The following is a 27493-nucleotide window of genomic DNA, read 5'->3' as shown; positions in this document are numbered from 1 at the left end:
GTCCTGCTCTAAGTGGGTTCTCCGGCAGGCTACTATCACTTCACTTTTCGCCCTTCCGAGCTAGCCGGCCCCTTGCTGATCTAAGACAGCAGGGCCCCAAAAATAAATTAAACCCCCCCAAAAATATTAGGGTAAGAGAGGGGGGGGGGGGAGGAGGAGGAGGGGGGGGGGGGGTAGGGGACCTGTTATCTAATTAACTACTGATTGGGGGGCACCCTAGACTTAAAGGTGTCCAAGGTGTCTACTGCTATAGCTGTTTCAGGCAGGTTGTTCCAGTCACGTATCGTTCTGGGGAAGAAGGAATATTGCCTGTATTGGGTTTTACACCGGATCTGGTTGAGCTGGCGAGAATGTTTCCTTCTTTTGTCTGAGTGGGGCTGGCACGATGCAGCTTTTGTCGACGATCGCCTCTTCGTCCATTATTTTCCGTAGCATGGCAAGCCTAGCTACCTTCCGTCTGTGCTGCAGAGTCGGCCATTGCAGTCTGTCGATCATTGCGGTGACACTAGATGTGTTCTTCCCCAGAACGATACGGTTGACCACAAACCGTGCTGCTCGTCTCTGGACAGCTTCGATCTTCTTGATGTTGTCTTGGGTATGCGGGTCCCATACGGTGCTCGCGTACTCCAAGATTGGTCTGACGAAAGTCTTATATGCTGTTTCTTTGAGGCGCACTGCTGGGATCTTCAGGTTTCTTCTGAGGAGGCCGAGGGTCTTATTGGCTTTTGCACAAATGGTGTTGATGTGCAGGTCCCAGCTTAGATCACTTGTGATGGTAACGCCTAAGTATTTTGAGATAGAAACAGTTTCTAGGATATGGTTGTGGAGGGTATAGTCGGATTTTGCAGGACAGGATGATTTTGTAACTGGGAGAATAGTACATTTTCCAGGATGGAAAGCCATGTCCCAGCTGTGCTCCCATGCTTCTAGTTTCTTGAGGTCTTCCTGAAGTAAGTTTTGATCAGTTTTGGAGGCCTTTAAACGGTAGACAGCTGTGTCATCAGCAAACATACGTGTCAGTGAGGATAGTTCTTCTGGCAAGTCATTGACGTACGCCAAAAATAGCGCTGGCCACTTCACACTGACCCGGCTGGAAGCTGCGCCCTCCACTTGGCCGGGAAGTGACATTAATGTCAGCATCAGTCTGGCGTGGGGGAGTTGAACTGACGACCTGGGCTTGACCTAGGCTGGAAGACTACGGTAATCTGGCAGTGGGAATCTGTGGAATTCACATGCACACAGACTGATACAGACTGTATCGGTCGGTCACAAAACCCAGATTCATGAATCATTTTCTGCTGTGTTTTGATATGGCGCCTAACCAGTAACCACTCCCAACCTATTTCTACGACTGATCAACAGTGGTTGTTGTTGATCGTTGTTCTCTCAATGAAAGATAGAAACAAAACAAGCAAAGAAGACATCGCCAGGTTTTAGGTGCATCCGATGTGAAAAGAGCCCCAGAGACAGGGTACTTATCATTTACCTGGTCAGAGAGCTATATGACGTATTACTGATGCTTTACGACTGAGATCCGGTTCTAGCTGTACTTTCGACTGACTAATGACTAATTTTACCAGCTCTTAGATTACACGTTAATCTTGAGATAAGACATCTTGTCAGAATCTTGCGGGAAATGAGTGCGCACATGCATGACCTTGGGCCAAGGCTTCTCTGCTTTGTGGACTAACAGTGACGGCCGACATGACAGGAATCTCCAAATAGACAGACACCACGTTATGTAACGGTGTCGGTGCTGGTACCGGTAACGCGCTGGTGTTGTTTGGTGTTGATGAATTCACTATGTCAGTTTATTGTCTGTACCATTCGTGTCGTGGAGGTGGCTAAGTTTTCCGACTGTGCCACTGATGTTGTTGTACTGTACTGTATATCACACTCGCCCTGGGTGGCAGCAGCAAAGCTGGAGTTCCTCATTGTCATACAATACAAGGCAGCGAAACAACATAGGCTGTATCGGTCACGCAACACCAGTAAGGCGCCGGTGGCGTTTGGTGTTGATGGAATAGTTCCGTAAGTTTACTGTTTACGCCATTCGTGTCCAAGCGGTGCTGTTCAGTGATGGAATTACAGGTATACTGAGGTAGACCACCCCTCAAAGACTTACCAGCCAGAAAGAGGATAGTGGTTCTTGCTGTTTGTGTGCTGTTATATGGTGGGCCTGTGTTCGATCTTTGTCAGCAGAGTGAAATGGAGAATGACATTTTTTTTTAATGTGGACTGGTTTTGACGTCAAGCTTGGTAACACTGCCAGTGGCAAGGTTTCAACAAGGAGACTTAGTTCATATACTAGTTTAAACAGTTTTTAAAGATAAATCATTCTTGTCCATGTGATTGAATTGTGGGGTGTGGGGGTGTGGTTAAATTGAAGGGTGAACTTGTTTGGTGTGAACACCTGTCGGAAAAGTCATCAGAAAATGTTCTTCGCTGGATCAACTCAGGTGGCTGGGGGAGAGAGGGGAGAGATAGGAGAGGTGAGGGTGGGGGGGAGAGATAAGAGAAAATTAACTGCGAGTTCGAGGTAGAGGGCTGATCAGTGTGCGTTTGAACTCCCCAACTCCCGTATCATGGACTGGTGGTCTGCACTGGTGGCAGTCTGATGACTACATTGTTGTCATTCTCCAGAACGAAGCAGCATGGTTCCATAGCCCTCTTGGTTTCTTTCTACGATGGCTGGAAGACTGGTAGATGGAGTCAACACGTGGCAGAGTCATAACACTGATTCACATGTCACATTCAAGGCATTTTTTCCCAATGTTTAGACGTTGTTCTTTTTATTATTATCTTTACACACATGCTATACAAAGGATGTGTGTTAAGCATTTCACTTTGTGGGTCGGTCTGTCTGACTGTCTGTCTGTCTGTCCTCCTGCTTGATGTCTTTACTAAACCACACTGACACATGTTGACCAATCAGCTGAATTTGGCACAGTGACTGCTGTCAGACCCACTGAATCCTTACAGCAGAGGCTCATTGCCCCAGAAGGGCAGCTGTGTGCCAAGGAGCTGAGCTGACTAAGCCTCTTAAGGTGAAGGATAATCCTGGCGATTAGTGTAGGGCGTGGAAGGCCATGGACCAGCTTAAAGTTAGAGCCACGGTTTCTGCACCTCTTGCTGGGGCTGCCATTGCAGTGTGGAGGTGAGGCCTATGTGGCTGGGTGTGTCGATCACGCTTTTCATCAACCAGGACAGGGAAAGCTGGACCTTAGTCAGTGGCAGAGAAAGGTGCAGTGTGTGTGAAACTTTAGGAAACAGTCAGTGACAGAGAAAGGTGCAGTGTGTGTGTGTGTTAACCTTAAGGAGACAGTCAGTGACAGAGAAAGGTGCAGTGTGTGTGTGTTAACCTTAAGGAGACAGTCAGTGACAGAGAAAGGTGCAGTGTGTGTGTGTTAACCTTAAGGAGACAGTCAGTGACAGAGAAAGGTGCAGTGTGTGTGTGTGTGTTAACCTTAAGGAGACAGTCAGTGACAGAGAAAGGTGCAGTGTGTGTGTGTGTGTGTGTGTGTGTGTTAACCTTAAGGAGACAGTCAGTGACAGAGAAAGGTGCAGTGTGTGTGTGTGTTAACCTTAAGGAGACAGTCAGTGACAGAGAAAGGTGCAGTGTGTGTGTGAACCTTAAGGAGACAGTCAGTGACAGAGAAAGGTGCAGTGTGTGTGTGTGTTAACCTTAAGGAGACAGTCAGTGACAGAGAAAGGTGCAGTGTGTGTGTGTGTGTTAACCTTAAGGAGACAGTCAGTGACAGAGAAAGGTGTAGTGTGTGTGTGTGTGTGTGTGTGTGTGTGTTAACCTTAAGGAGACAGTCAGTGACAGAGAAAGGTGCAGTGTGTGTGTGTGTGTGTGTGTTAACCTTAAGGAGACAGTCAGTGACAGAGAAAGGTGCAGTGTGTGTGTTAACCTTTGGGAGACAGTCAGTGACAAAGAAAGGTGCAGTGTGTGTGTGTGTGTGTGTGTGTGTGTGTGTGTGTGTGTGTGTGTGTTAACCTTAAGGAGACAGTGACAGAGAAAGGTGCAGTGTGTGTGTGTGTGTTAACCCTTAGGAAACAGTCAGTGACAGAGAAAGGTGCAGTGTGTGTGTGTTAACCTTAAGGAGACAGTCAGTGACGAGAAAGGTGCAGTGTGTGTGTGTGTGTTAATCTTTGGGAGACAGTCAGTGACAGAGAAAGGTGCAGTGTGTGTGTGTGTGTGTGTGTGTGTGTGTGTGTTAACATTAATGAGACAGTCAGTGACAGAGAAAGGTGCAGTGTGTGTGTTATCATTAAGGAGACAGTCAGTGACAGAGAAAGGTGCAGTGTGTGTGTGTTAACCTTAAGGAGACAGTCAGTGACAGAGAAAGGTGCAGTGTGTGTGTGTTAACCTTAAGGAGACAGTCAGTGACAGAGAAAGGTGCAGTGTGTGTGTGTGTGTTAACCTTAAGGAGACAGTCAGTGACAGAGAAAGGTGCAGTGTTTGTGTGTGTTAATCTTTGGGAGACAGTCAGTGACAGAGAAAGGTGCAGTGTGTGTGTGTGTGTGTGTGTGTGTGTGTGTGTTAACCTTAAGGAGACAGTCAGTGACAGAGAAAGGTGCAGTGTGTGTGTGTTAATCTTTGGGAGACAGTCAGTGACAGAGAAAGGTGCAGTGTGTGTGTGTGTTAACCTTAAGGAGACAGTCAGTGACATAGAAAGGTGCAGTGTGTGTGTGTGTTGACCTTAAGGAGACAGTCATTGACAGAGAAAGGTGCAGTGTGTGTGTGTTAACCTTTGGGAGACAGTCAGTGACAGAGAAAGGTGCAGTGTGTGTGTGTTAACCTTTGGGAGACAGTGACAGAGAAAGGTGCAGTGTGTGTGTGTGTGTGTTAACCTTAAGGAGACAGTCAGTGACAGAGAAAGGTGCAGTGTGTGTGTGTTAATCTTTGGGAGACAGTCAGTGATAGAGAAAGGTGCAGTGTGTGTGTGTGTTAACCTTAAGGAGACAGTCAGTGACAGAGAAAGGTGCAGTGTGTGTGTGTTAACCTTAAGGAGACAGTCAGTGACAGAGAAAGGTGCGGTGTGTGTGTGTGTTAACCTAAATGAGACAGTCAGTGACAGAGAAAGGTGCAGTGTGTGTGTGTGTGTGTTAACATTAAGGAGACAGTGACAGAGAAAGGTGCAGTGTGTGTGTGTCAACCTAAAGGAGACAGTCAGTGACAGAGAATGGTGCAGTGTGTGTGTGTGTTAACCTAAAGGAGGCAGTCAGTGACAGAGAAAGGTGCAGTGTGCCGGGTGATCGTCACTTGTGTCTGTGCAGCACAAGGCCGGCCCTTTAGGAGGTAGCGATGTGAAACGTGCAGTATACGTGGACCTTTAAGACACAGTCAGTGACATTGAAACGTCCAGCGTGCTGGGCCGATCATCAGCACTGAGGCAGGAGTCAACGCCGAACGTTTGTCGAGGGTCAGGATCAGGAAGTGTCTGTGACAGGGCGGTGATCACTGGTGCCAGACCCAGTGTGTGGTCTGCAGGATGGACTGAGGTCAAGGGTCATGTCCCACGTCCTGCCAGCACAGCACCACAGTGAGTCCACTCTCTGCTTCACTTGTACCTGTCTGCCAGTCATTCATCAGTCACATGCTGCCTGTCATTGACAACTCTTGAATTTCATGACATGCTGTCATATTAACGTCAGCACTTTTATGTTTCGGATAGAATTTCCAAGTAATAGTTTCGTAGGTTGTGAAGGTTGTGGTTTTGATTTGTTTGGATCTGCAGCGGTTGGTCGTGGTACACCTGTGTATCATTTTAGTTTTTTCTGTTCAGTTTTAATTTGTTAACTAATTTTTTTCCTTCAGGACTTGGTAGACTCTTAAGGCCTGACCAGCACGCACGGTCTGTGCGTAGATCAGGCATCTGCTCCACCTAAAAAAAAACAAAACATGTAGTAATTTGTGTGTCCCAAGTTCGTTTTAAAAACAATAAAGAAACATCAGATTCAGATTTTTTCCAATCCCCATTCAATAAGGAGAGACAGAAAACAGCTGTTTTGCAGATGGTGGTTTGCTTGTGGGGGTCCTGAAGAAGGAATTGAAGGGGTCAGTTTGTCTTCCATGCCCAGGTGATGTTGCCTGCTGATGGCCCTCAGGTCCACGTCAGGTGACTGAGAGACTGGGACAGGGCTGGGCAGGTAGATGGGAGTGTCACCACATGGTGGCTTGAGGTCGCATTTCCCTGTGCTAGGGTCTTGGTGTGAGAAGGTTTTGGTGTGAGATGGTTTCGTTGTTCGAGGGGGTTGGAATCCTGGATGTCGGTGGGGGGGATGGGTTGGGGTGTGTGTGGGGGTGGGGGGAGGGGCGGGGATGGGGGACGGGGGTCCTGGCTGTTCTGCAGGTTGAGGTCTGTCTGGCGTTCGAAGGGGGAAGTCCTGAGGTCTTGGGACCGGGCTGGTCAAAAGGGGCAGGTTTTACCGGGAACACTGTGATGGGTAGGTTCTGCATAGTTAACCAGAATATTCACCAGGCACATTGTGCAACAGAAAATATTCGCGTTTGAATAACGTGAATGGACTTTAGCACTGTTGCAATCTTGATAGGCCTTTACGTGTATGACCGTTTTTACCCCGCAATGTATACAGCCATACATTCGTTTGCGGGGGTGTGCATGCTGGGTATGTTCTTGTTTCCATAACCCACCGAACGCTGACATGAATTACAGGATCTTTAACGTGCATATTTGATCTTCTGCTTGCGTATACACGCTAAGGGGGTTCAGGCACAAGCAGGTCTGCACATATGTTGACCTGGAAGATCGGAAAAATCTCCACCCTTTACCCACCAGGCGCCGTTACCGAGATTCGAACCTGGGACCCTCAGATTGAAGTCCAATGCTTTAGCATATCGGCTATTGCGCCCGTCAAGTCTGAGATGATTGCGATCACTGACCCAGACAACCCAATAACATCAACGTTCAAAGCTCAGCTTACACAATTATAGCCCATCTGAGGACGGTCAAGTGAGCTGAAATGAAGACCAGTGTCATGAGAGGATCGTTGCCTGTGGGAACAGTGTTGGCAGACCGTGCACCATGCTATCCAGGAGGCAGTTGGGAACAGTGTTGGTAGGCAGGCAGACAGACAGACAGTGCACCATGCTATCCAGGAGGCAGTTGGGAACAGTGTTGGCAGGCAGGCCGACAGACAGACAGTGCACCATGCTATCCAGGAGGCAGTTGGGAACAGTGTTGGTAGGCAGACATGCAGACAGGCAGACAGAAGGCAGTGCACCATGGTATCCAGGAGGTAGTGAACATTTCAAGCCCATATACGGCAAGTAGCAACAGCTGCCAGGGCAAGATGTTGGGGCGGACAGAGAGAGGTGTGAGGGAGGAAGACAGACATAATTGAAAAGTGGAGATCCACATCCGTGGAGAGACTCATCCTGTTCTCTAAATAGCCCGCTTCTCCGCTAATCTGCCATCTGCCCAGGCAGTGGGGAAAAATCAAGGAAACTTCAAATCTTTGTATAACTACAGGAGAAGATTCATTTGTCCTTTTTGGAACGAGACCCTACTCTCTCTCTCTCTCTCTCTCTCTCTCTCTCTCTCTCTCTCTCTCTCTCTCTCTCTTTCGTTTGTCTCTCTCAGTTTCTCAGTCTGTGTTTCCATCACCTCTTTCTTGTCAGTGTGTTTCTTGTCTCGTCTTTGCTTTGTCTTTCTGTCTGTCATAGATAAAGAAGACCATGTGCAATCCACAGCCTGTCATTCTGTGTGTTCTCTTAGTCGCTGCCCCATTTTTCTCACCTTGGATTACGTTGAGAGACCGTGAAGTCCATAGGACACAGGCAGCAAGCCGTGACTGTAGTGTTAGTACTGTAGTAGTACTGCAAATAGAAGTACCGATTGTGCGCATCATCACTGTCCAGTCACAAAAGCCTCAAGTGTTGAGTACACTGAGGGAGAACGGTGACCTAGTTGTGAACACCTGTGAGGAATCAAGGTTTTATCACGTGCAGTGTACGTCTGTACTGTCTGGCGTCATAAGTCCTCTGTCAGTCTGTTCGCGCCACCAGTGGACACTTCCTGACTGTCACGCTCAGGTTTGATGCCAGAGCAGAGTTGAGAGGTCTGGACTGGACTCAGTGGTTGTGGCTGATGCAGTTACTGAAGGAACAATGCTGATTCCTCACATGGACACTGTGATCCGTCGGTGGTCATGGGAAGACAGCCATTGGTTGTGTAAACGTGGCAGAGTCTTGGAGATGAAAAGCAATCTTTAGGATGGCCAATGCGGGACAGTATCTGAAAGAACGCATTCATTTTCGGTTGTTGTTTTTGTTTTTGTTTTGCTTTGGTCGGGGTGGATTTGAGGGGAGGGGAGAGAGACATGGAGAGAGGGAGAGATAAGGACTGAAAGACTCAGTGGTGCTGACTGGTTGGCACTGACCCACCTATTGACTGTGGATAGCGGCACTGCTCTGTGGTCTGTTGAAGATAAGTGCACAGATAAGAAAGAGAAGGAAGGCAGTGTCTGTCTTAATGCTTGTGTGTGTGTGTGTGTGTGTGTGTGCGTGCGTGCGTGCGCGTGCACAAATAATAGTGTTTCAGAAGGGGCGGGGCGTAGACAGCCTCCAATTACTGCGCACACACACACACTGATATATACATATATCATTAATGTTGGGCAGTATAAACTGACTGGAGGCATGTGTGCTGAACCCACCCAGCTTGATCCAGAGTGTACAACTTAATCAGCCTGCTGTGGCAGAGGGTTTCTCTGGGCATGCTCAGATGTTTTTTTGTTTGTTTTTGTTGTTGTTTGTGTGTGTGTGTGTTGTTGTTGTTGCTTTTTGTATGGGGAATGGTCAAGGTGATAATGTTTGACGATTGATACGGATATGATAGCATCATGGAATAAAATGGAATAAATTAATATGGTAGCTGTCACATAGTTGTGATGTGATGTGTGTGGTTGTTTTCCAGACCCAGACAGCAATGAAGGGCTCAAGGAACAGCTGGCTATGGTGAGTACCTCCCCTTACTCTGCATTTCTTCTCTAGCACCAGGTCGCTATTTCTCTTCCCTGGACACAGGCAGTTGTGTTGTCTTGTGTTGTGTTGTGAGTTGTGTTGTGTTGTGTTGTCAGCATTTCTCTTCCCAGGTTACAGGCAGTTGTGTTGTGTTGTGTTGTCGGCATTTCTCTTTTCTGGATACAGGCAGTTGTGTTGTGTTGTGTTGTCAGCATTTCTCTTCCCAGGTTACAGGCAATTGTGTTGTGTTGTCAGCATTTCTCTTCCCTGGATACAGGCAGTTGTGTTGTGTTGTCTTGTGTTGTCAGCATTTCTCTTCCCTGGATACAGGCAGTTGTGTTGTGTTGTCTTGTGTTGTCAGCATTTCTCTTCCCTGGATACAGGCTGTTGTGTTGTGTTGTGTTGTGTTGTCAGCATTTCTCTTCCCTGGCTACAGGCAGTTGTGTTGTGTTGTGTTGTCAGCATTTCTCTTCCCTGGATACAGGCAGTTGTGTTGTGTTGTGTTGTCAGCATTTCTCTTCCCTGGCTACAGGCAGTTGTGTTGTGTTGTGTTGTCAGCATTTCTCTTCCCTGGATACAGGCAGTTGTGTTGTGTTGTGTTGTCAGCATTTCTCTTCCCTGGATACAGGCTGTTGTGTTGTGTTGTGTTGTGTTGTGTTGTCAGCATTTCTCTTCCCTGGCTACAGGCAGTTGTGTTGTGTTGTGTTGTGTTGTCAGCATTTCTCTTCCCTGGATACAGGCAGTTGTGTTGTGTTGTCAGCATTTCTCTTCCCTGGGTACAGGCAGTTGTGTTGTGTTGTCAGCATTTCTCTTCCCAGGTTACAGGCTGTTGTGTTGTGTTGTGTTGTGTTATGTTGTCAGCATTTCTCTTCCCTGGGTACAGGCAGTTGTGTTGTGTTGTCAGCATTTCTCTTCCCTGGGTACAGGCAGTTGTGTTGTGTTGTGTTATGTTGTCAGCATTTCTCTTCCCTGGGTACAGGCAGTTGTGTTGTGTTGTCAGCATTTCTCTTCCCTGGGTACAGGCAGTTGTGTTGTGTTGTGTTGTGTTGTCAGCATTTCTCTTCCCTGGCTACAGGCTGTTGTGTTGTGTTGTGTTGTCAGCATTTCTCTTCCCTGGGTACAAGCAGTTGTGTTGTGTTGTGTTGTCAGCATTTCTCTTCCCTGGGTACAAGCAGTTGTGTTGTGTTGTCAGCATTTCTCTTCCCTGGGTACAGGCAGTTGTGTTGTGTTGTCAGCATTTCTCTTCCCTGGGTACAGGCAGTTGTGTTGTGTTGTCAGCATTTCTCTTCCCTGGATACAGGCAGTTGTGTTGTGTTGTGTTGTGAGCATTTATCTTCCCTGGGTACAAGCAGTTGTGTTGTGTTGTGTTGTGTTGTCAGCATTTCTCTTCCCTGGGTACAGGCAGTTGTGTTGTGTTGTGTTGCCAGCATTTCTCTTCCCTGGGTACAAGCAGTTGTGTTGTGTTGTGTTGTCAGCATTTCTCTTCCCTGGATACCGGCAGTTGTGTTGTGTTGTGTTGTGTTGTGTTGCCAGCATTTCTCTTCCCTGGATACAGGCTTGTGTGTTGTGTTGTAAGCGGTTATCTGCCTTGGGCACAGGCATATGTATTGTGCTGTGTTGTGTTGTGGTGTCAGTGTTTCTCTTCCCTTGACACAGGCATGTGTGTTGCACTGTGTTGTGCTGTGTTGTTTTGTCAGTGTTTCTCTTCCTTTGACACAGGCATGTGTGTTGTGCTGTGTTGTGTTGTGTTGTCAGTGTTTCTCTTCTCTTGACACAGGCATGTGTGTTGTGCTGTGTTGTGTTGTGTTGTGTTGTGTTGTCAGTGTTTCTCTTCCCTTGACACAGGCATGTGTGTTGTGTTGTGTTGTGTTGTCAGTGTTTCTCTTCCCTTGACACAGGCATGTGTGTTGTGTTGTGTTGTCAGTGTTTCTCTTCCCTTGACACAGGCATGTGTGTTGTGTTGTGTTGTGTTGTCAGTGTTTCTCTTCCTTTGACACAGGCATGTGTGTTGTGCTGTGTTGTGTTGTGGTGTCAGTGTTTCTCTTCCCTTGACACAGGCATGTGTGTTGTGCTGTGTTGTGTTGTGTTGTCAGTGTTTCTCTTCCCTTGACACAGGCATGTGTGTTGTGCTGTGTTGTGTTGTGTTGTCAGTGTTTCTCTTCCCTTGACACAGGCATGTGTGTTGTGCTGTGTTGTGTTGTGGTGTCAGTGTTTCTCTTCCCTTGACACAGGCATGTGTGTTGTGCGTGTTGTGTTGTGTTGTCAGTGTTTCTCTTCCCTTCACACAGGCATGTGTGTTGTGCTGTGTTGTGTTGTGTTGTCAGTGTTTCTCTTCCTTTGACACAGGCATGTGTGTTGTGCTGTGTTGTGTTGTGTTGTCAGTGTTTCTCTTCCCTTGACACAGGCATGTGTGTTGTGCTGTGTTGTGTTGTGGTGTCAGTGTTTCTCTTCCCTTGACACAGGCATGTGTGTTGTGCTGTGTTGTGTTGTGGTGTCAGTGTTTCTCTTCCCTTGACACAGGCATGTGTGTTGTGCGTGTTGTGTTGTGTTGTCAGTGTTTCTCTTCACTTGACACAGGCATGTGTGTTGTGCTGTGTTGTGTTGTCAGTGTTTCTCTTCACTTGACACAGGCATGTGTGTTCTGCTGTGTTGTGTTGTGTTGTGTTGTCAGTGTTTCTCTTCACTTGACACAGGCATGTGTGTTGTGCGTGTTGTGTTGTTCGTGTTTCTCTTCACTTGACACAGGCATGTGTGTTGTGTTGTGTTGTGTTGTCAGTTTCAGTTTCAGTAGCTCAAGGAGGCGTCACTGCGTTCGGACAAAACCATATACGCTACACCACATCTGCCAAGCAGATGCCTGACCAGCAGTGTAACCCAACGCGCTTAGTCAGGCCTTGAGCAAGACAGGCACAGGTTTTCCTTTGCGGTTACATCCGCGGAAACGTTCCATGTACGGACCTTATATATATATATATATATATAATATATATATATATATATATATATATATATATATATAGTCAAGACATGATGCCTAATGTTTCTCTTCACTTGACACAGGCATGTGTGTTGTGTTGTGCTGTGTTGTGTTGTGTTGTCAGTGTTTCTTTTCACTTGACACAGGCATGTGTGTTGTGCGGTGTTGTGTTGTGTTGTGTTGTGAGTGTTTCTCTTCACTTGACACAGGCATGTGTGTTGTGCTGTGTTGTGTTGTGTTGTCGGTGTTTCTCTTCCCTGAACACACTGTCATGTTGAGCTGGGTTGAGATGTCCGCCATTGCTACTCAATCCTTCACATCTCTCTTTCGTCCATATGTAATAATCATGAAACATATATAGTGCACTAGCGTCTGAAACTCGACTAGGCGCCGCACAAGATGATTAGAATGCACATAAACATAGCACAGACAGACGTACGCACGCACACACACGTACACACGCGCCCATACACACTCACCCACATGATGACAATGATAAGAACTGCAAATAAGGTAATGGGGTCTTGTCGAACACTGTATGCAACTCTAGGAGCAGGTTTACCACGCATTTCAGTAAAATGTAGGCTGCGAAAAAAAAGACAAAAGAGATAAAATAGTTCCCCTCATACAGAAAAAGAGATCGGACCATACATGCACAAAGCAGACATAGAAAGCTACAAACAACACTGAAACCAGCGCAGCAGACGCCACACGCACCATTCTAGCCCAACACAGACCTGTTGTCTTCTCACCAACACTCAAGCTTGCTCTCATACACACGTACGTAGGCTGTCAAACATTACAACCACTGTATTCTATTTTCAGCATGATCTCCGAGGAAGCATGGAATCATCTATGAATATATTTTTTTTAATCAGAAAGAGGGAGGTGGTGGTGGTGGAAAGCAGGTTGGGGAGAGACTGAGAGGTGATTCAGGGAATTACGGGGGAAACCAGCCAGCAAAAGAATCAACTGATACGCTGTAGGTAGTAGGCAGGTTTGCTTCCATCAGGCGTTTATCTCTAATACGGCAATAGATAAACCGTATGTAGATTTGCTTCCAACATGCGTTTATCTGTAACTCGACAATTAGCCAGAGGAATGGCCAGGCTGCACGTGTGTTGGTGGTCATTGGCGGTGAGATGTACGCTTGAGGCCTCAGGTCAGCGGTCAGGAGACAGCCTGGAGCAATGCCGTCCTGTCAGTTTCTCTTTCTCGAAGAGGCGTCTCTGCGTTCAGAAAAATACATACATGCAACATCACATCTAACTGCAGTATATCCAGGCCAACACACATAGTCAGGCCTGGAGTGTGTGCTCAGTATATACTTGTGTACCTATCAGAGTGGATTGTTTTCGCAGAGTGTTGCCAGAGGACAACACTTCTGTTGCCATGTGGGTTCTTTTTCAGTACGCCAGATGCGTGACGAACGACGAAGCGATCAGTTTGATTTTCCAGTCAAACTTTAGAGAAATGGCTTGAGCGGGAATTGAACACATGCCCTCGCGGACATTGTATCGGCAGATAAACTTCTTAACCATTGTGCTACTTTTACTGACTCTCAGTCTCCATTCTTACCTCACTCCTCTCTTTCCACGTAACACATGGGCGTTAGGGGGAATGTGGTGAGGGAAGGAAGGACAGAACTGGCCCCAAGGGTCTGCATGGTAAGGGGAGGTAACGACGGTCAGACCTTGAAGGGCTGTACTGTCTGAAGGACTGACTGCACGTCCACACAAGGCAGGAAGAAGGGGGATGTAATGATTGCATGAAGGAAGGATTTTTGTTTTCTGAAGAAGGGGGATGTAATGATTGAATGAAGGAAGGATTTTTGTAGGATTTTTGTTTTCTGAAGAAGGGGGATGTAATGATTGAATGAAGGAAGGATTTTTGTTTTCTGATGGTAATATGAACAGTGGGTTTTTTCATCTTCGAAAGAAAGGAAAATGAAAGAAAATAAGACAGTTTCAGTAGCTCAAGGAGGCGTCACTGCGTTCGGACAAAACCATATACGCTACACCACATCTGCCAAGCAGATGCCTGACCAGCAGCGTAACCCAACGCGCTTAGTCAGGCCTTGGGAAAATAAGACAAAAAAGAACTACTGGGATTTGCGGAGTGCCGAACATCGTGGTACTGGGTGAAAAGGAGGCGAGATTGGCCCAGGTGTATCGCTGTAGTTTTCAGGGTGGACACATGATAAACACTGCCTTCAAATCAGATGAGGTGATGGTGATTTCAGCAGGAGCAGCCTTCAGGTCAGATGAGGTGATGGTGTTCACAGCAGGAACTGCCTTCAAATCAGATGTGGTGATGGTGATTTCAGCAGGAATTTCCTTCAGGTCAGATGAGGTGATGGTGATTTCAGCTGCAACTGCCTTCAAATCAGATGAGGTGATGGTGATTTCAGCAGGAACAGCCTTCAGGTCAGATGTGATGGTGTTCACAGCAGGAACTGCCTTCAAATCAGATGTGATGGTGATTTCAGCAGGAATTTCCTTCAGGTCAGATGAGGTGATGGTGATTTCAGCTGCAACTGCCTTCAAATCAGATGTGGTGATGGTGATTTCAGCAGGAACTTCCTTCAGGTCAGATGAGATGATCGTGATCACAGCAGGAACTTCCTTCAAGTCAGATGAGATTATGATCACAGCAGGAACTGCCTTCAGGTCAGATGAGATGATCGTGATCACAGCAGGATGCCTTCAGGTCAGATGAGATGATCGTGATCACAGCAGGAACTGCTTTTAGGTCAGATGAGATGATCGTGATCACAGCAGGATGCCTTCAGGTCAGATGAGATGATCGTGATCACAGCAGGAACTGCCTTTAGGTCAGATGAGGTGATCGTGATCACAGCAGGAACATTCTTCAAGTCAGATGAGGTGATCGTGATCACAGCAGGAACTTCCTTCAAGTCAGATGAGGTTATCATGATCACAGCAGGAACTTCCTTCAAGTCAGATGAGGTGATCGTGATCACAGCAGGCCCAGGGTTATGGCCATCAGACTGAGGTGAACGGGGCCAACATGAGTGGGTTCAGTGGTGGTAGGGGTGTTGGTGTTTGACAGGCTATCAGACAGGATGAGTGGACACCCATCACTCACTTGACGCTGCGCTGTTGGTGTCTTGTTGTGGCTATGAACAACCTGGTTTGTTGTGGCTATGAACAACCTGGTTTGTTGTGAGGGACAGCCAGGATAACGCTTCATCACGGGTCAGCCCTCACACACACACACACACACACACACACACACAAGAAGTGAAGATGGAATGGCCTGACACCAGTGAAGTGGGGTGCAACATCACAGGAGGTTTGCCATTTTTGTGTGAACATGATCCCACGCCATACGATGCCTGCACTGGGAGATTGCACGTTTGTACCAGCATCAGCCAACAGACTGGTTAAATAGGCATCGTGTTCTATCAGCCGTTCCTACACAGGATAATGATGTGGGTGATGTAGAGGGGTGGGGGAAATATGGTGTCAGCAGGACTGGACGCTATGCACCAATAGTCAGACTGCTGCCGTTCTGGGGCTTCGAGAAGGGAAGTTTATGTCAGACAGGATAGTGTCAGTGTATAGACAGGTCATACAGGATGGTGTCAGTGTACAGACAGGTCATACAGGATGGAGTCATTGTGTAGACAGTAGGCCTTACAGGATGGTGTCAGTGTACAGACAGGTCATACAGGATGGTGTCATTGTGTAGACAGTAGGTCATACAGGATGGTGTCAGTGTATAGACAGTAGGTCATACAGGATGGAGTCATTGTGTAGACAGTAGGTCATACAGGATGGTGTCAGTGTATAGACAGTAGGTCATACAGGATGGTGTCATTGTGTAGACAGTAGGTCATACAGGATGGAGTCATTGTGTAGACAGTAGGTCATACAGGATGGTGTCAGTGTATAGACAGTAGGTCATACAGGATGGTGTCAGTGTATAGACAGTAGGTCATACAGGATGGTGTCATTGTGTAGACAGTAGGTCATACAGGATGGTGTCAGTGTATAGACAGTAGGTCATACAGGATGGAGTCATTGTGTAGACAGTAGGTCATACAGGATGGTGTCAGTGTATAGACAGCAGGTCATACAGGATGGTGTCAGTGTATAGACAGTAGGTCATACATGATGGTGTCAGTGTATAGACAGTAGGTCATACAGGATGGTGTCATTGTGTAGACAGATGGTCATACAGGATGGTGTCAGTGTATAGACAGATGGTCATACATGATGGTGTCAGTGTATAGACAGTAGGTCATACAGGATGGTGTCAGTGTATAGACAGATGGTCATACAGGATGGTGTCAGTATATAGACAGCAGGTCATACAGGATGGTGTCAGTGTATAGACAGGTCATACAGGATGGTGTCAGTGTATAGACAGCAGGTCATACAGGATGGTGTCAGTGTATAGACAGTAGGTCATACAGGAAGGTGTCAAGTGTATAGACAGTAGGTCACACAGGATGGTGTCAGTATATAGACAGCAGGTCATACAGGATGGTGTCAGTGTGTAGACAGTATGTCATACAGGATGGTGTCAGTGTATAGACAGTAGGTCACACTGGATGGTGTCAGTGTATAGACAGCAGGTCATACAGGATGGTGTCGGTGTGTAGACAGTATGTCATACATGATGGTGTCAATGTATAGACAGTAGGTCATACAGGATGGTGTCAGTGTATAGACAGTAGGTCGTACAGGATGGTGTCAGTGTATAGACAGCAGGTCATACAGGATGGTGTCAGTGTATAGACAGTAGGTCATACAGGATGGTGTCAGTGTATAGACAGTAGGTCGTACAGGATGGTGTCAGTGTATAGACAGCAGGTCATACAGGATGGTGTCAGTGTATAGACAGATGGTCATACAGGATGGTGTCAGTGTATAGACAGAAGGTCATACAGGATGGTGTCAGTGTATAGACAGAAGGTCATACAGGATGGTGTCAGTGTATAGACAGAAGGTCATACAGGATGGTGTCAGTGTATAGACGGTAGGGCAGGTCATACAGGATGGTGTCAGTGTATAGACAGTAGGTCATACAGGATGGTGTCAGTGTATAGACAGAAGGTCATACAGGATGGTGTCAGTGTATAGACAGAAGGTCATACAGGATGGTGTCAGTGTATAGACAGATGGTCATACAGGATGGTGTCAGTGAATAGACCGCCCTCATATTACCACAGAAAACTGCTGGCACCCGGCACAGCAGGAACGATGCTGCCTGTACCGTAAAGTTGTTATTAAAGAACACTTGTATTATGTAAATGTGTACATTGAGAACAGCCGGCACATTAAACAGATGGCAGTGCCGGCAAGCAGCAGGGACGTTGTCAGTCAGTGTGCCTGCTTCTCACACCTCCCTCAACAGAGGCAGCCCTGTGGTGCGGTGTGATGACGTCACTACACCCCCAGAGCACTTGTGGTTTAGCACAGCTTTCTGCACCCCTGCCTCCTAATCTCCACCCACCCCCGTTCCTTGAGATTCCCTCTCCCCCCTCCCCCATTCCCACCTGCACACCTGGCATGTGGCAGTGCCTGAGGGTCCGGAAAGGGTTTCTTCTCAACTAAACACACGGCAGACAGCAATCTGTTTCCATAACTGTGTTCATCCCTCCCTCTCTCTCTCTCAAAAACGATTTGTTTGTGTCTGTTAGTTTTTCATGAACTATGAACATAATAAAAATGATCATTGGATATCAGTTTGATAGAATATGATAATTAAAGTAATATGTTGAAGGAAAAAAAAATACAAAAAAACTTTGTGCTTGTCAGGCCCTTTTCCCTGGACAAACAAGACTTCCATCGTCAGTTTATTCCTTCACGTTGTCTCGCTCCAGCCACACATTTGTACAGGTCAGTGGCTCGCACACGAACTGCACAGGAGACGTAACGGCTTTTCTGTGTAACGTTTATTTACATTGGCTGAGGAATCCACAGCTATGCCGTGAACCTCGATTTATCTGCCGCCTGCTGTACTATCTGTTATTGTATTCGAATGCACTGGTACAGGAATAACGCAGAGAGAGTGGGGAGGGGGGAGGGGCGGGAGGCGCGGAGATGTGGGCTGGTTGTTCAGGTCACAGGTCAATTGGGGAAGGGAGGGGGAAATAATTGGGGTGGGTGGGATGGGATTGTGGTTGAGGGGTCGCGCACAGAGCCACAGTGGTTGGGAAGAAGCAGTACAGGGCTGCCTGGAGCAGAAGGCAGGCCCGTGGGTGGAGGAATGGAATGGAAGCAAAGACCCTCTGCAGGCCACTTTATGGAAGTATGTGTGCAACGTTGCACAGTATGCAAGAGCGTACACGTGTGTGTAAAAAAACAACAACATATTAAGTGTGTGTGTAAGTGGTATAAAACAAGTATAGTGTGTGAAAGTGGTAAGAAATTGAACTCTGTTTGAAAGTGCCATGAAAATGAAATGTGTGTGAAAGTGGGAAGAAAACGAAGTGTGTGTGAAAGTGGGAAGAAAACGAAGTGTGGGTGAAAGTGGGAAACTGGGAAGAAAACGGTGGGAAGTAAATGAAGTGTGTTAAAGTGGGAAGAAAATGAAGCGTGTGTGAAAGTGGTAAAATAATGAAGTGGGCCTGCGTGGAAGAAAGGGTAGCGTGGCAGTAATGGAAACGGTGTGTGTTGAAATACAGAGGGAGATGAAGTGTCTGTGTCTGTGCGCCAAACGCACGCGAGCGCACGTGTGTGTGTTGTGTGTGTGCATTGAGAGGAGACAGGAGGCAGAAAGCTGTCATGACGGTGATGGTGTCCGCAGACACACAGCAGACACCCTCATCCATCACTGTCCACCATAGTCATCCTGCATCATCAATACTTTGTCTCACTTCACCCTTCCCTCCTTGCCCCCCCCCCCCCCCCGCCCCATCCACCCACCCCCCCTTCTCTCTCTCTCTCTCTGTTCCTCATCCCGTCTTTCGCTTTCGGTTCTAACCACCCTCCCTCTCGGCCTCCATCCCCATCCACCCCCCCCCCCCCCTCCCGTAAGGCTCAGCCCATTTGATGTGCTGTGACCTGTGAAACAACAGAGCAGCTTTCCCTTGTGGAGGTAAGCAGCTTCACTTCACACATGCCTCCACAGTTTTGGCCTTCCTTCAGGTGAGGCCAGCAAGGGGTACGGGAGGGTGTGTGTGTGTGTGTGTGTGTGTGGGGGGGGGTAAGCTGATTTCCTCTGGCACTGAAGTGGGACTGACCAAGATTGGACAGATGAGGGCTGGAACCTTGTTTGGCCTGGACTCCAGGCAGAGGGATGTGTGTTCCTAAGTTAGCCTGGAGAATGAGTGTGGGGGAGGGTGTGTGAGATGGCTTTTTGTTTGCTGCACATAGCACAGTGTAGGCTATTGATTTCTGAAGACGTGTCGCACGTGTGGCACTTGCTGGAGAGATGCAGACCACCTCTCTGTGTGTTTGATAATGGTTTTCATGATCATTAATCCTGACCCTGCCCACAACCCACAACTCTCCTCTGTCAAAAGTCTTCACATTAAAACTAACGTTGACACACGGAGTAGACAAGACTGCCAATGAAGAAAGTGAAGAAGTACACCGGCTGTGTTAAACAAACCTGGACAGGTGGAATGTTGGGAAGATAAAACAACAGGAGCAGAACAAGAGAAACCAAGTGGCAACGACCATATGCTGACATTGCAGAACTGTGCTGACTGACAAAGGAAACAGGGAGACATGGGGCACAGAGGAGGGACAGAACACATGGGGCACAGAGGAGGGACAGAACACATGTTGCACAGAGGAGGGACAGAACACATGGGGCACAGAGGAGGAACAGAACACATGGGGCACAGAGGAGGGACAGAACACATGGGGCACAGAGGAGGGACAGAACACATGTTGCACAGAGGAGGGACAGAACACATGGGGCACAGAGGAGGGACAGAACACATGTTGCACACATGGGGCACAGAGGAAAGCAGAACACATGTTGCACAGAGGAGGGTCAGAACACATGGGGCACAGAGGAGGGACAGAACACATGGGGCACAGAGGAAAGCAGAACAACGAGGAGGACAGAACACATGTTGCACAGAGGAGGGACAGAACACATGGGGCACAGAGGAGGGACAGAACACATGTTGCACACATGGGGCACAGAGGAAAGCAGAACACATGTTGCACAGAGGAGGGTCAGAACACATGGGGCACAGAGGAGGGACAGAACACATGGGGCACAGAGGAAAGCAGAACACATGTTGCACAGAGGAGGGACAGAACACATGGGGCACAGAGGAGGGACAGAACACATGGGGCACAGAGGAGGGACAGAACACATGTTGCACAGAGGAGGAACAGAACACATGTTGCACAGAGGAGGGACAGAACACATGGGGCACAGAAGAGGGGGTGCCAGTGACAGGTTAGAGGTCACAGTGTGAGAGGTTACATGTCACATGGAAGGTGGCATTGTGTGCAGGTGGAGGCCATGGTTCAGGACATGAAGGTAAGCTTCATGGCAGCCCTGGAACACCTGTCCAGCCTGCAGGAAGGAGACTCCAGCACCACCAACACCACCAACAGCGCCTGGCAGAAGATGGACTCTCGCTGTCAGCGCCAGGACCAGCAGATGTCTGACCTTGCCAAGTGCTTGGACAGTCTGCGGGTGAGTCACCACTGTCTGTGTTGTCCATGTACACAGTGCCATCACAGCTGTTGTCTGTGTTGTCCATGTACAGAGGTCTTCACAGCTGTTGTATGTGTTGTCCATGTACAGAGGTCTTCACAGCTGTTGTCTGTGTTGTCCATGTACAGAGGTCTTCACAGCTGTTGTCTGTGTTGTCCTTGTACAGAGGTCTTCACAGCAGTTGTCTGTGTTGTCAGTGTACAGAGAGTTCTCACAGCTGTTGTCTGTATTGTATTGTATTGTATTGTATTGTATTGTTGTGCATGTACACAGTGTCATGACAGCTGTCTGAGTTGATTGTCTCACAATGTTGACATGTGTTGTGCAAGTTATGTTGCCAGTGTTGAATATCATATTTATCTATTACATCAGTTGTAATTCAGTAATGCATTGCCAAAGTTATGTTGCCAGTATAAAATATGACACTTGTGATATCAGTAGCAATTCAGTAATTCATTGCCCGAGTTATGTTGCCAGTGTTGAATAATCAATGTATTTGTGACATCAGGAGTAATTCAGTATTCCATTGCGCATTGTGTGTATGTATACTGTGTATGTGTGTGTGGTGTTGTGTGTTTGTGGTATTTATGTATACTGTGTGTGGTGCGTGTATGTATACTCAGTGTGTGTGTGTGTGTGGGGGGTATGTATACTGTGTGTGTGTGATGTATGTGTGTGTATGTATGTATACTTGTGTGTGTGTGTGTGTGCATGTATGTATACTGTGTGTGTGTGTGGTCTGTGAAGTCTTTTAGCATGTGGTGTGTGCATGTGCACTGTGTGTGTGTGTGGTGTGTGTATTTAGTGTGTGGTGTGTGTATATATACTGTGTGTGTGTGGTGTGTGTATGGATACTATGTGTGTGGTATGTGTGTATGTATAATGTGTGTGTGGTGTGTGTGTGATGTATGAGTTTTGTGTGTATTTATACTGTGTGTGCGTGTGGTGTGTTGTGCGTGTGTGTGGTGTGTGTATCTATACCTTGTGTGTGGTGTGTGTGACAGAGAGAGGTGAGCAGTCTGTCAGACAGTGTACAGCGTGTGGCACACAGCCAGCAGTGCCTGCAGGACCAGCTGAGCGCCGTGCAGTCAGGACAACAACTCCTGCTGCAGGAGCTGGTCTCTGCAGGATTCCTTTCCACCGATAAGTCCAGGTAGACCATCACCTGTTGTTGTTGTTGTCATTGTTATTGTTGTACAACTCCTGCTGCAGGAACTGGTCTCTGCGGGATTCCTTCCACCGATAAGTCCAGGTAGACCATCACCTGTTGTTGTTGTTGTCATTGTTATTGTTGTACAACTCCTGCTGCAGGAACTGGTCTCTGCGGGATTCCTTCCACCGATAAGTCCAGGTACACTGTCACCTGTTGTTGTTGTTGTCATTGTTATTGTTGTACAACTCCTGCTGCAGGAACTGGTCTCTGCGGGATTCCTTTCCACCGATAAGTCCAGGTACACTGTCACCTGTTGTTGTTGTTGTCATTGTTATTGTTGTACAACTCCTGCTGCAGGAACTGGTCTCTGCTGTACTCCTCTCCAACGATAAGTCCAGGTACACTGTCACCTGTTGTTGTTGTTGTCGTTGTTGTTGTACAACTCCTGCTGCAGGAACTGGTCTCTGCTGGACTCCTCTCCAACGATAAGTCCAGGTACACTGTCACCTGTTGTTGTTGTTGTTGTTGTACAACTCCTGCTGCAGGAACTGGTCTCTGCTGGACTCCTCTCCAACGATAAGTCCAGGTAGACCATCACCTGTTGTTGTTGTTGTTGTTGTTGTACAACTCCTGCTGCAGGAACTGGTCTCTGCTGGACTCCTCTCCAACGATAAGTCCAGGTAGACCATCACCTGTTGTTGTTGTTGTCGTTGTTGTTGTACAACTCCTGCTGCAGGAACTGGTCTCTGCTAGACTCCTCTCCAACGATAAGTCCAGGTAGACCATCACCTGTTGTTGTTGTTGTCGTTGTTGTTGTACAACTTCTGCTGCAGGAACTGGTCTCTGCTGGACTCCTCTCCACCGATTAGTCCAGGTAGACCATCACCTGTTGTTGTTGTTGTCGTTGTTGTTGTACAACTCCTGCTGCAGGAACTGGTCTCTGCTAGACTCCTCTCCAACGATAAGTCCAGGTAGACCATCACCTGTTGTTGTTGTTGTTGTTGTACAACTCCTGCTGCAGGAACTGGTCTCTGCTAGACTCCTCTCCAACGATAAGTCCAGGTAGACCATCACCTGTTGTTGTTGTTGTCGTTGTTGTTGTACAACTTCTGCTGCAGGAACTGGTCTCTGCTGGACTCCTCTCCAACGATAAGTCCAGGTAGACCATCACCTGTTGTTGTTGTTGTCATTGTTGTTGTTGATGGTGGTGGTGTTATATAACTCCTGGTGCAGGAACTGATCTCTGCTGGTCTCATCACCACTGATAAGTTCAGGTACACCAAGGCCTGTTGTTGGTAGTGGTGTTGTTTCTATTTATGACACTGACAGTGATGATGGTGATGACAAAGGTGATGATATGGGACAGAGAATGCATGGATAGTTGTGCGAATGCCATATGTTGAATGTGGTTGCAGAGAAATGATGATGGTGATGACTCTGTTCAGAGTGATGCTGCTGCAGCTGCTGCTGTTGATGATGATGATGAAGATGGTTACAGAGATGATGATGATATATATACAGAGACATGATGATGATGTGTATACAGACAGGTGATGATGAAGATGGTTACAGGGTGGTGATGATGAATATGATGAATATGATGAATATGATGATGATGTGTATACAGAGAGGTGCTGACCAAGTGCAGACTACCACTGCAGGAGGGGCAGTTCCCAGCAGACAATACTCAATCAAGGTCACAGTCAGGGTCAAAGGTCACGGACCCCACACAGGGACCTCCAGATCAAGGTACTGTGTGTACATGTACATGTACTATGTGTACTGCTACAGAGGGACATGATGTGTGCATGTGTTGTGTGTACTGTGTCAGAGAAGGCATGATGTGTACATGTACTGTGTGTACTGCTATAGAGGGACATGATGTGTGCATGTGTTGTGTGTACTGCTACAGAGGGACATGATGTGTGCATGTGTTGTGTGTACTGTGTCAGAGAAGGCATGATGTGTACATGTACTGTGTGTACTGCTACAGAGGGACATGATGTGTGCATGTGTTGTGTGTACTGTGACAGAGGGACATGATGTGTGCATGTGTTGTGTGTACTGCTACAGAGGGACATGATGTGTGCATGTGTTGTGTGTACTGTGACAGAGGGACATGATGTGTGCATGTGTTGTGTGTACTGCTACAGAGGGACATGATGTGTGCATGTGTTGTGTGTACTGTGACAGAGAAGGCATGATGTGTGCATGTGTTGTGTGTACTGTGACAGAGGGACATGATGTGTGCACGTGTTGTGTGTACTGTGACAGAGAAGGCATGATGTGTACATGTACTGTGTGTACTGTGACAGAGAAGGCATGATGTGTACATGTGTTGTGTGTACTGTGACAGAGAAGGCATGATGTGTGCATGTGTTGTGTGTACTGCTACAGAGGGACATGATGTGTGCATGTGTTATGTGTACTGTGACAGAGGGACATGATGTGTACATGTGTTGTGTGTACTGTGACAGAGAAGGCATGATGTGTGCATGTGTTGTGTGTACTGTGACAGAGAAGGCATGATGTTTACATGTGTTGTGTGTACTGTGACAGAGAAGACATGATGTGTACATGTGTTGTGTGTACTGTGACAGAGAATGCATGATGTGTACATGTACTGTGTGTACTGTGACAGAGAAGGCATGATGTGTACATGTGTTGTGTGTACTGTGACAGAGAAGGCATGATGTGTACATGTGTTGTGTGTATTGTGACAGAGAAGGCATGATATGTACATGTGTTGTATGTACTGTGACAGAGAAGGCATGATGTTTACATGTGTTGTTATGCTCATGAATCTATCTGTGAATGCGCAGATGGCTGAATAGTCCAATCTACGCACGAAATGTTCGCTGACAGTTGGGGCAGACAAAGACAGGCATATCATTGTCAGGGAGCTTATTTGCCCGTGACTTTCTGGCCTGCCTCTTCTGAACAGCTGCAGCAGTCCTGTTGGCCTCGCACAACTTGGCGCCTTTGTGCACAGCAGCACGCCATTTGTCACGATCCACTGCAGATTCCTCCCAGGAGTCAGGGTTGATATCAAACGCTTTCAGAGGGACTTTCAGAGTATCTCTGAAGCGCTTCTTCTGACCTCTGTGCGATCTCTTCCCTTGTTGCAGCTCGCCATAGAAGAGCCTTTTGGGCAGCCGATGGTCTGGCATGAGCGCCACGTGTCCAGCCCAGCGAAGCTGGGACTGCATCAGGATGGTGAAGATGCTGGGAAGGGTGGCTTTTGCAAGCACCTGTGTCTGGGGTCCTGTCTTGCCACTTGATGTTCAGTAGCTTCCTGAGGCATGTTGTGTGGAAGTGGTTCAGCTTCTTGGCATGTCGTTGGTACACTGTCCAAGTTTCACAGGCGTACAGTAGTGTGGGGAGAACTACTGCTCTGTAGACCTTTAGCTTGTTCTCAAGACTAATGCCTCTTCTGTTCCAGACATTTACATTGAGTCTACCAAAAGTTGCGCTTGCTGACGTTCACTTCATTGTCGATGGTCGCATTTTGTGACTGTGTGCTGCCAAGGTATGTGAACCGCTCCACTGCACTGAGTCTCTGACCGTTGACTGTGATGTTGGGCTCAATGTAGGGTTTCCCTGGGGCTGGCTGATGGAGAACTTCAGTTTTCCTCGTGCTGATGGTAAGGCTGAAGTTCCTGCTGGCAGTGGCAAACTTGTCGACGCTGAGTTGCATGCTTCAGATCCAGCGTTGAGGGCACAATCATCAGCAAACAAAAAGTCTCTGATGATGTCTGTCATGACCTTCATTTTTGCTTGAAGCCTTCTGAGGTTAAACAGCTTGCCATCTGTTCGGTACTTTAGGCCGATTCCAACATCGCCATCTCTGAAGGCATCAGTAAGCATTGCAGAGAACATGAGGCCGAACAGCGTTGGAGCCAGGACGCAGCCTTTCTTGACACCATTTGTGACAGCAAAAGGAGCAGGTGTTTCGCTATTGTCCTGGACTCGAGCCTGCATGCCTTCATGGAACTTGCTGACCAAGGAAATAAATTTCCGAGGGCATCCATACTTGGCCATGATCTTCCACAGTCCCTCTCTACTCACGGTGTCAAAGGCCTTAGTGAGGTCGACATAGGTGGAGAACAGATCAGCATTTTGCTCCTGACATTTCTCTTGCAGCTGCCTTGCAGCAAACACCATGTCAGTGGTTCCGTGCTCTTTCCGGAATCCACATTGGCTCTCAGGCAAATGACCTTGGTCAAGGTGTGCTGTGAGGCGGTTTAGTAGGATCCTGGCAAGTATCTAGCCTGCGATGGAGAGCAAGGAAATGCCCCGATGGTTATCACAGGCTTGCCGGTTCCCCTTTGGCTTGTACAAGTGAATGATAGATGCATCTTTGAAATCCTGGGGGATCGTCTCTTCTTTTCACATGAGTGAGTACAGCTGATGGAGTTTCTCAGTCAGCACAGTGCCTCCATCCTTCTAGACCTCTGCTGGTATGGAGTCTGAGCCAGGTGCTTTGTCACTGGATAGCAGACGGATTGCTTTCTGGGTCTCAAGAAGTGTTGGCGGATCGTTCAGTGCTTCGTTGATGGGGACTTATGGGAGACGGTCTATGGCTTCATCATTTATGGAGGAAGGGCGATTTAAGATACTGTTGAAGTGCTCAGTCCAGCGTTCGAGAATTTTTTCCTTCTCGGTGATCAAGCTATTCCCATCTGCACTGAGGAATGGGGGGGGTGGGGGGGGGGGTGATCCTGAGGATGTGGGGCCATAGACTTCTTTTAAGGCATCATAGAAGCTCTTCATATCGTGCCTGTCAGCATATCCCTGGATCTCATCAGCTTTGTCACTCAGCCACTTATCCTGCATCTGGCGTAACTTTTGCTGAACAGTCCTGCGGATGGCATTGTACGCATCCTTTTTCGATGTGGACTTTGGGTTGCTCAGGTAGGCTTGATGCAGAAGGCGTTTCTCATCCAGAAGCTGCTTGATTTCATCACAGTTTTCATCAAACCAGTCTTTGTGCTTTCTGGTCATGGGTCCCAGGGTCTCTGAAGCTGTACTATAGATCAGCTCACGCAGGGTCCTCCAGTCAGACTCCACATTCTGGTTGTCCAGAGAGGCGGATTCCAGACAATCTTCCAGCAGCTCCACAAAGGACTGTTTGATGGTGATGTTTTTCAGCTTAGCGATGTTGAGCCGTTTTGGAGCCTTCTGGCCTTGGGGGCGTCTCTTGGGCTGGATTCGAATATTCAGCTTCGAGACTACAAAGCGATGGTCTGTCCAACACTCTGCGCCACACATGGTCTTTGTTACACGTACATCTTGCCTATCCCTTTTCCTGACGATGACATAATCGATGAGATGCCAATACTTTGAGCGAGGGTGCATCCATGACGTCCTGTTACAGGTAGGGAGGCAGAAAACTGTGTTGGTTATCAGCAGTTCATGCTCTGCTCTGCACAGGTCTGAAGCAAAAGCAATCCATTTGGGTTGCAGTGGCCCACGCCGTGCTTTCCAATCACTCCATCCCAGGAGATGTAGTCAGAGCCAACTCTAGCATTGAAGTCAACAAAAATGATGAGCTTGTCTGCTTTAGGGATAGCAGCAATGACAGAGTGAAGGTCCTAATAGAACTTCGCCTTCACTTCATCCGGGTTGGTCATGGTTGGGGCGTAGGCACTGACAATGGTGAGGTGCTTCTGGCCAGATGCCAGTGGGAGTTTCATGGTCATAAGCCTATCGT

At 47.6% G+C, this 27493-nt stretch overlaps 1 protein-coding gene across 4 annotated transcripts in view; it reads left to right on the top strand.

Moving 5' to 3' along the window:
* The window catches only part of LOC143296102 (uncharacterized), a 93499-nt gene that overhangs the window by 20792 nt on the left and 45214 nt on the right, over nt 1-27493 (top strand). For all 4 annotated transcript variants that reach the window (XM_076607876.1, XM_076607874.1, XM_076607875.1 and 1 more), the window contains 4 exons: nt 8946-8986; nt 20421-20606; nt 21632-21780; nt 23408-23529. In XM_076607876.1, the coding sequence (XP_076463991.1) occupies nt 8946-8986; nt 20421-20606; nt 21632-21780; nt 23408-23529 (498 nt within the window). The remainder of the gene's footprint in view (nt 1-8945; nt 8987-20420; nt 20607-21631; nt 21781-23407; nt 23530-27493) is intronic.

The sequence above is a fragment of the Babylonia areolata genome, chromosome 21 (genome assembly GCF_041734735.1).
Source record: "Babylonia areolata isolate BAREFJ2019XMU chromosome 21, ASM4173473v1, whole genome shotgun sequence".
Classification (NCBI taxonomy): Eukaryota; Metazoa; Mollusca; class Gastropoda; order Neogastropoda; family Buccinidae; genus Babylonia; species Babylonia areolata.
The sequence above is the reverse complement of the archived record's forward strand: the minus strand, read 5'-3'. Positions and strand labels throughout refer to the sequence as shown.